Source organism: Entelurus aequoreus, linkage group LG07 (genome assembly GCF_033978785.1).
Source record: "Entelurus aequoreus isolate RoL-2023_Sb linkage group LG07, RoL_Eaeq_v1.1, whole genome shotgun sequence".
Classification (NCBI taxonomy): Eukaryota; Metazoa; Chordata; class Actinopteri; order Syngnathiformes; family Syngnathidae; genus Entelurus; species Entelurus aequoreus.
Window position 1 is genome coordinate 5,494,039 of NC_084737.1, and position 10,000 is coordinate 5,504,038.

The window sequence follows — 10,000 nt, forward strand, 5'->3', positions numbered from 1 at the left end:
ATTCTGTTATGGCACATAAGCTGATGTTTATATTCAATCACCAGGCAGAAATTGGTATTTTGTGGTTTATTCTCCAAGCTTAGAGGACAAACGTGAGACCAATCCAGCACCCCAGCCCGGTCCCGATCGGTCTTCCCTCAAACCCCCGGAAGTCCCGTGATCTTCCCTCCGTCCCTCGCCCCCACTCCCTTTGTTTAGACTACCCCGAGTTATCTCTACTCTGACACATTCCAATCTAGAAGGCCAACACCTTACTATGAGACTCAAAAGAAGGAAGAATACTAGCTATTCTTTATATGACTATAGGAGTTTAGAAAGAAGTAACACTTAAATATGGATATGATTCTGAGCTGCTTCCCACACATATATACATATATATATATATATATATATATATGTATATATATATATATATATATATATATATATATATATATATATATATATATATATATATATATATATATATATATATATATATATATATATATGTGTGTGTATATACTGTATGTGTATATATATCTGTGTGTTATTATATACATGTTGTTATTATTATTATTATTTTTTTGCTAATGTGGCTTTTACGTCCTGTTTAGATGTCGTCTGCCGCTGATGTTGTGAAATGAAGTTTTAATTCATTGTTGTTGTTACATTGCAGGACTTCAGGAGGACAAGGCGTCTCACTTTTCCCAACAGGTTCATTTCTTTCATCTTTTGTGAACTTTCATTTTGCTGGGGTCTTCTTATGAAGGCTTTGAGCACGACATGTGTTTTGCAGTGGGCGGAGCATAGTGTGGCGCTGTCCAGAGTGGCGGTGGGACACACCCTGATGGTCAACCAGCTGGTGGACATGGAGTGGAAGTTTGGAGGTGAGATCACTTCACAGCGGATTGCTTTTAACCCCGCAGGACGCCATGTCAGCGTCTGACAGTGTTTCTTTTTGACACTCCTTCCATGTGCTTCTAGTTGCATCAATGCAGTGGTGTACAAACTTTACATACCAGGAACATTTTCTAAACCAGGGGTCACCAACGCGGTGCCCGTAAGGACCAGATGAGTAGCCCGCTGGCCTGTTCTAAAAATAGCTCAAACAGCAGCACTTACCAGTGAGCTGCCTCTATTTTTTAAATTGTATTTATTTACTAGCAAGCTGGTCTCGCTTTGCCCGACATTTTTAAATCTAAGAGAGACAAAACTCAAATAGAATTTGAAAATCCAAGAAAATATTTGAAAGACTTGGTCTTCACTTGTTTAAATAAATTCATTATTTTTTTTACTTTGCTTCTTATAACTTTCAGAAAGACAATTTTAGAGAAAAAATACAACCTTAAAAATTATTTTAGGATTTTTAAACACATATACCTTTTTACCTTTTGAATTCCTTCCTCTTCTTTCCTGACTATTTAAATCAATGTTTAAGTCAATTAATTTTTTTTATTGTAAAGAATAATAAATACATTTTAATTTAATTCTTCATTTTAGCTTCTGTTTTTTCGACGAAGAATATTTGTGAAATATTTCTTCAAACTTATTATGATTAAAATTCAAAAAAATTATTCTGGCAAATCTAGAAAATCTGTAGAATCAAATTCAAATCTTATTTCAAGGTCTTTTGAATTTCTTTTAAAATTTTTGTTCTGGAAAATCTAGAAGAAATAATGATTTGTCTTTGTTAGAAATATAGCTTGGTCCAATTTGTTATATATTCTAACAAAGTGTAGATTGGATTTTAACCTATTTAAAACATGTCATCAAAATTCTAAAATTAATCTTAATCAGGAAAAATTACTAATGATGTTCCATAAATTATTTTTTAAAGTTTTTCTCTTCTTTTTTTCAGTTGAATTTTGAATTTTAAAGAGTCAAAATTGAAGATAAACTATGTTTCAAAATTCAATTGTCATTTTTTTCGTGTTTTCTCCTCTTTTAAACCGTTCAATTAAGTGTAAATATCATTAATTATTAATAATAACATAGACTTAAAGGTAAATTGAGCAAATTGGCTATTTCTGGCAATTTATTGAAGTGTGTATCAAACTGGTAGCTCTTTGCATTAATCACTACCCAAGAAGTAGCTCTTGGTTTCAAAAAGGTTGGTGACCCCTGTTCTAAACCATTAAAATATATATACTTTTTTTTTAACTTTTAGGGCTCTCCTTAAGTTTGGTCTCAGTCAAAGAAATTGTTAAAAAAAAAAAAAAGTCCTATTTAATATCTTTTTTTCAACATTTAAATCTCTAGATGAACTGTCAATTTTAATGTTTTTTTTGTCAAAAACACAAAATATGCAACATTTTCCTGATATGTTCAAAGTGGAATATGTGATGTGAAGTAATTGGAGCCTTAGATTGCTCAATAATTCATCACAACATTGATTTGAAGTCATTATTATTTTTGCAGCAATGACAAACCCCCACTAAAAGTCACAGGGATCCAAAAGGCCTCCACTCATAGAGGTGTTAAATATACATTCTTTTTTTCATTTCTTACTTTAAACGCTTGTTTTTTTGTTTTGTTTGTTGCCCTCTTTGTCATAGAACACTTCAGTCTTTTTATGGCATACACACAAAATATGCAATATTTTCGCCAATAAATATTTCAGAGTGAAATATTAGATGTGAAATCATTCTCGCCTTGAAAAGGTCAATAATTTATACCAACATTGATTTAGATGTGTTATTATTTGTTGAGCAGTGACAGTTTTAAAGGGAAAAAACCACCTGCATGGGATCTTTGTGTTGTTAGAGTCAACATTGCAACTTTTTCTCCTTACATTTAACCTGTATGCTCTTTTATTACATGTTTTTTTATTTTTTAAATGATATTTTTAGTGCTTAGGACCCCTGTTCACTAATGACTTGTTTATATCTCATTGTTCATTCACTGAAATACAGCTAGGATGACGTAAAGCTGTTGTCGAGCTAATTGACAGTTCAGCCATGAGTAATGGGAGGGGTCAAAGACAGGGTGGGTTATTTCAATCGTAAACAGTCGTGCTAATACGCAGCATGAGCCACATTTTGATGCCTCTCTGCAGGTGGCCTTTATTTTGAAATCCCCCACTTTTCCCACCTAATGAAAGTCTCCTTACCATAAGAATATGGCTCATAATCCAGATGTTACATGACAAGAAACCAGCCTTCTGTTAATTTTTTGCACCCTCAAGTGGCCAAAAAGTGAATGCAAGATGTAACTTTCTCATTGCCGACAAAATGCATTAAAATGTGTTTTTGGTTTGGTTTATTTGGTCAATTCCATGCATGTAAAAAAAAACAAAAAAACAACTAATTAAAAAAAAAAAGCATCCTATTTAATACGACTTATCTACATGTATTGCTATATGTTAAAAGTCTAGATCATGGGTGTGAAACTCTGGCCCGCGGGCCAAACGTGGCCCGCCGTGTAATTTCATTTGGCTCTTGAGGCAATATCAAATTAACATTAGAGCTGACCCACCAGTATTATACAGCGGCGGTGCCACTGTAACACCACATTCACCGCTAATACTCATACTTGCCAACCCTCCCGATTTTCCCGGGAGACTCCTGAATTTCAGTGCCCCTCCCAAAAATCGCCCGGGGCAACCATTCTCCCGAATTTCTCCCAATTTCCACCTGGACAACATTATTGGGGGCGTGCATTAAAGGCAGTGCCTTTAGCGTCCTCTACAACCTGTCGTCACGTCCGCTTTTCCTCCATACAAACAGCGTGCCGGCCCAGTCCCATACTATATGCGGCTTTTACACACACACACAAGTGAATGCAAGGCATACTTGGTCAACAGCCATACAGGTCACACTGAGGCTGGCAGTATAAACAAGTTTAACACTGTTACAAATATGCGCCGCACTGCGAAGCCACACCAAACAAGAATGACAAACACATTTCGGGAGAACATCCGCACCGTAACACAACATAAACACAACAGAACAAATACCCAGAACCCCTTGCAGCACTAACTCTTCCGGGACGCTACAATATACACCCCCCGCTACCACCAAATGTTGATATTTACCTCAGAAAACTGCAAATAGAAAAGAGGCATTCAATTTTTTATTTAAATTGTACTTAATACACCATTGATGTTTTTTCGTTTGTTTTTTGAAAGTAGATTTTGCACTATTAAGTTATATAAGCGTTGCTTGTTCCATATTCAGTGTTAAAGCAAATCAGTGTAGCAAACTGAGCAATAATTAATGTTTTATTCATGCACTTTCTCTTGCTACTTCAAGGCTTGAATGTTTGATTCATTCATTATTGTTATTTTATTTTCAAATTTATTACTAGCCTGTGGAACAAGTTTATTTTGATATTTACCTCAGAAGGCTGCAAATAGAAAAGAGGCATTCAATTTTTATTTAAATTTTATTTGATATGCCATTGATATTTTTTAATTATTATTATTTGAAACTGGATTTTGCACGTCACTATAAAGTTATATAAGCCTCGCTTGTTCAATATTCAATGCAAAACGTGTTTGGCTCCCTATTAAAAGGTTCATTTGTTCAACCTTGGCTTTGTTCAGTTTAAAATTTTAGCCCACTCTGTATTTGAATTTGACACCCCTGATGTAGATGTTTAAACATAGCAGCTCTATTAAAAATAAAAAAATACATGTAAAAATATAAGTTATAGTCATTTTTTTACATTTGACTGTTTTATATGTCACAGTGACTGTCGGCTCCAGTGAGATCCACAAGGTCAGCAACATCTTTCTGCAGGTACACACACACACACACACACACACACACACACACACACACACACACACACACACACACACACACTTGGGCCGCCTTTAAGGTCACATGACTAAAACACCCGTTAGTCTGACATCAAACACACACGAGTTAAAAAGTGGACATGTGTACTATGCAGTAACAAAGACTTCCGCTGCAACCTCAATGTAAGAACTTCAATGGTTCTTAAAAAGGGTTCGGGAATGAAAAAGTTTGCATATTAAAGCACATTTCTCCAGAGGAAAGAATGTAAATATGAATAATGACTTCCAGCCTGGACAAAAGGTTTGTACACTTTGAACAGGATATAAAGTACTGTACGTCAAACAAAAATATCAAGGAAGTATGAATCAAATTTCTCTTTATTAACGAGCCGAAACAACAACGACAAGCTGAACTGTGCCGTGTGCGCTGCTCTGCCGACAAGCCCGCGCGCACACAGAAGTCCCTTTGGCGCGCTCACAAATGATCAGAAATCCCACAAAAAAGTCAACTTCGACAAGCATGGGCATATGAGCAAGAACAGACAGAGGGGAAGAAGGGAGGAGCCATGTGTGTGCTCTTGGAAGAGGCACCACTGAACAAAAGGTTGTCTTCTCCTCCGTCGTGAAAGAAGTCTGCTTTGGCATGTTCTTCCACAAAAGTCCGGTGTCATGAATATTAAAAATTGACGTGGTACGGAGCCTGATTCATCGTTGCGAGCGCCATTAATATACTCCTCACATATAGTCTTTTTTTTTTTAAACTTCCCTTCTTCTTTCCACGCTGGTCTGCTGTCCTTCTGTGACTCTCATTGACTTAGCAAAACTTGTCAAAAGGCGGGAAAAGACCAAAAAGACACACACGCTGAAGCACTGCGCAGTGATGAGTAGCATACTGTGTACTGTACTGTACTGTACTGTACTGTACTGTACTGTACTGTCAAAAATGCTGCGCTCTTCGGCACAAAATGGCTGCAGGCGGGACACAAAATGAGTGGTTGACATGGTTTGCCCACAGAGGCATGTTAGGTTCCGTGGACAAGTTTGCAAATAGAGGTGTTGGTAAGGCAAGACTTGCTGCATCACACACATGTTGAATACCATTCTGATGAAATATACAAACCCTAATAGCAGTGAAGTTGTCAGGTTGTGTAAATGGTAAATAAAAAGAGAATACAACAAATCCTTTTCAACTTATATTCAATTGAATAGACTGCAAAGACAAGATATTTCATGGTATTTATTATTTTTTTGCAAATAATCATGAACTTAGACTTTGATGGCAGCAACACATTGCAAAAAGGGCATTTTTACCAGTGTGTTGCATGGCCTTTCCTTTGAACAACACTCAGTAAAGGTTTGGGAACTGAGGAGACACATTTTTGAAGTGGAATTCTTTCCCATTCTTGCTTGATGTACAGCTTAAGTTGTTCAACAGTCTCCCTTCTCATATTTTAGCCTTCACACATTTTCAATGTCTGGACTACAGGCAGGCCAGTCTAGTACCCGCACTCTTTTACTATGAAGCCACGCTGTTGTAACACCTGGCTTGGCATTGTCTTGCTGAAATAAGCAGGGGCGTCCATGATAACAACAAAAGCTGTATGTACCTTTCAGCATTAATGGTGCCTTCACAGATGTGTAAGTTACCCATGTCTTGGCCACTAATACACCCCCATACCATCACACATGCTGCCTTTTACACTTTCACCCTAGAACAGTCCCCATGCTTCTTTTCCTCTTTGCTCCACAGTTTCCAAAAACAATTTGAAATGTGGACTCGTCAGACCACAGAACACTTTTCCACTTTGTATCAGTCCATCTTAGATGAGCTCGGGCCCAGCGAAGCGTTTCTGGGTGTTGTTGATAAATGTCTTTGGCTTTGCATAGTAGAGTTTTAACTTGCACTCACAGATGTAGCGACCAACTGTAGTTACTGACAGTGGTTTTCTGAAGCGTTCCTGAGCCCATGTGGTGATATCCTTTACACACTGATGTGGCTTTTTGATGCCTGAGGGATCCAAGGTGTGTAATATCATAGCTTACCTGCAGTGATTTCTCCACATTCTCTGAACCTTTTGATGATATTACGGAGCGTAGATGGTGGAATCCCTAAATTCCTTGTTGAGAAATGTTGTTCTTAAACAATTTGCTCAGGCATTTGCTGACAAAGTGGTGACCCTCGCCCCGTCCTTGTTTGTGAACGACCGAGCATTTCATGGAAGCTGCTTTTATACCCAATCATGGCACTCACCTGTTCCCAATTAGCCTGTTCACCTGTGGGATGTTCCAAATAAGTCTTTGATGAGCATTCCTCAACTTTCTCACTCTTCTTTGCCACTTGTGCCAGCTTTTTTGAAACATGTCGCAGGCATCAAATTCCAAATGAGCTAATATTTGCAAAGTTTCTCACTGTGAACATGAAATATCTTGTCTTTGCAGTCTATTCAATTGAATATAAGTTGAAAAGGATTTGTTGTATTCTCTTTTTATTTAGCATTTACACAACCTGACAACTTCACTGCTTTTGTAATTGGGGCTGGTGATTTCAACATGTGTATTCTTCAAAAATGTCCTTCATTTTGACTTCTGTCAACACATACTCACAAACAAAAAAGTGATTTCGGTGAGAATTATGATCTATCTCAGGGGTCACCAACGCGGTGCCCGCGGGCACCAGGTAGCCCGTAAGGACCAGATGAGTAGCCCGCTGGCCTGTTGTAAAAATAGCTCAAATAGCAGCACTTACCAGTGAGCTGCCTCTATTTTTTAAATGGTATTTATTTACTAGCAAGCTGGTCTCGCTTTGCCCGACATTTTTAATTTAAAAAAAAAAAAAAAAAAATTGTTTTTTTTAATAATGTCCTGCCCAGCTTCCCAGGCATATCATATAGTAGATGTAGATGCCCATATCGGCTGTTCAGATTTATTTATTATTTATTCATTTACATTTTTAATTCTAAGAGAGACAAAACTCAAATAGAATTTCAAAATGCAAGAAAATATTTTAAAGACTTGGTCTTCACTTGTTTAAATAAATTCATTAATTTTTTTTTACTTTGCTTCTTATAACTTTCAGAAAGACAATTTTAGAGGAAAAATACAACCTTAAAAATGATTTTAGGATTTTTAAACACATATACCTTTTTACCTTTTAAATTCCTTCCTCTTCTTTCCCGGCAATTTAAATCAATGTTCAAGTAAATAAGTACATTTTTATTGTAAAGAATAATAAATACATTTTAATTTAATTCTTCATTTTAGCTTCTGTTTTTTCGATGAAGAGTATTTGTGAAATATTTCTTCAAACTTATTATGATTAAAATTTAAAAAAAATTATTCTGGCAAATCTAGAAAATCTGTAGAATCAAATTTAAATCTTATTTCAAAGTCTTTTGAATTTCTTTTAAAATTTTTGTTCTGGAAAAACTAGAAGAAATAATGACTTGTCTTTGTTAGAAATATAGCTTGGTCCAATTTGTTATATATTCTAACAAAGTGTAGATTGGATTTTAACCTATTTAAAACATGTCATCAAAATTCTAAAATTAATCTTAATCAGGAAAAATTACTAATGATGTTCCATAAATTCTTTTTTTAAGTTTTTCTCTTCTTTTTTTCGGTTGAATTTTGAATTTTAAAGTGTCGAAATTGAAGATAAACTGTGTTTCAAAATGTAATTGTCATTTTTTTTTTCGTGTTTTCTCCTCTTTTAAACCGTTCAATTAAGTGTAAATATCATTAATTATTAATAATAACATAGAGTTACAGGTAAATTGAGCAAATTGGCTATTTCTGGCAATTTATTTAAGTGTGTATCAAACTGGTAGCCCTTCGCATTAATCACTACCCAAGAAGTAGCTCTTGCTTTCAAAAAGGTTGGTGACCCCTGATCTATCTGGTCTAGGGACAACGATATAGAAACAGACTTCAGAGTAGTCAGTGTACAACATGTTGAACACATGTCTCCTGCTTCCAGCTGAAACTGGTGGTCCGCAAGGGGAAGTCCACAGAGAACATCTACATGGGTGAGTGGACCTTCCAACTGGAGCTTCACTATAAAAGTACAGTACATGTACAGTATCTGGCCATTAAATACATTTTGTATATCATTCACACTCCTTATGTGAGACAACAGCACCTATGTTTTTCTTTTTTTATGCATTGTAACTCCTACATAAAGGTCAGCTAATAATGGCGTCAATGGAAGTAAGTCAATGTTGCCTATAAAGTGTTGTAAAAACACTTCCATCAAGGTGTTCTACACTGCAACAACTGACATCTAAGTCACATGAAATATCTCAAATAAGGCTCATATTTGCTTATTTTCTGTCTGATAAGATCATTCTTCTCACTAGGAATGTCCGATAATGGCTTTTTGCCGATATCCGATATTGTCCAACTCTTTAATTACCGATATCAACCGATACCGATATATACAGTCGTGGAATTAACACATTATTATGCCTAATTTGGACAACCAGGTATGGTGAAGATAAGGCCCTTTTTTAAAAAAAATAATAAAATAAAATAAGATAAATAAATCAAAAACATTTTCTTGAATAAAAAAGAAAGTACAACAATATAAAAACAGTTACATAGAAACTAGTAATGAAAATGAGTCAAATGAAGTGTTAAAGGTTAGTACTAGGGATGTCCGATAATGGCTTTTTGCCGATATCCGATATTCCGATATTGTCCAACTCTTTAATTACATGATACCGATATCAACCGATAGCGATATCAACCGATATATGCAGTCGTGGAATTAACACATTATTATGCCTAATTTGGACAACCAGGTATGGTGAAGATAAGGTCCTTTTTTAAAAAATTGGTAAAATAAGATGAATAAATTAAAAACATTTTCTAGAATAAAAAAGAAAGTAAAACAATATAAAAACAGTTACATAGAAACTAGTAATGAATGAAAATGAGTAAAATTAACTGTTAAAGGTTAGTACTATTAGTGGAGCAGCAGCACGCACAATCATGTGTGCTTACGGACTGTATCCCTTGCAGACTGTATTGATATATATTGATATATAATGTAGGAAGCAGAATATTAATAACAGAAAGAAACAACCCTTTTGTGTGAATGAGTGTAAATGGGGGAGGGAGGTTTTTTGGGTTGGTGCACTAATTGTAAGTGTATCTTGTGGTTTTTATGTGGATTTAATAAAAAACAAAAAAAAAAAAAAACGATACCGATAATAAAAAAAAACGATACCGATAATTTCCGATATTACATTTTAACGCATATATCGGCCGGTAATATCG

At 35.5% G+C, this 10,000-nt stretch overlaps 1 protein-coding gene across 1 annotated transcript in view; it reads left to right on the top strand.

Annotated features, from left to right (window-relative positions):
* The window catches only part of commd7 (COMM domain containing 7), a 20,414-nt gene that overhangs the window by 5,605 nt on the left and 4,809 nt on the right, over positions 1–10,000 (top strand). Inside the window, exons 5-8 of the mRNA XM_062051869.1 lie at positions 659–696; positions 779–869; positions 4,672–4,721; positions 8,700–8,748. Coding sequence (XP_061907853.1) covers positions 659–696; positions 779–869; positions 4,672–4,721; positions 8,700–8,748 — 228 coding nt within the window. The remainder of the gene's footprint in view (positions 1–658; positions 697–778; positions 870–4,671; positions 4,722–8,699; positions 8,749–10,000) is intronic.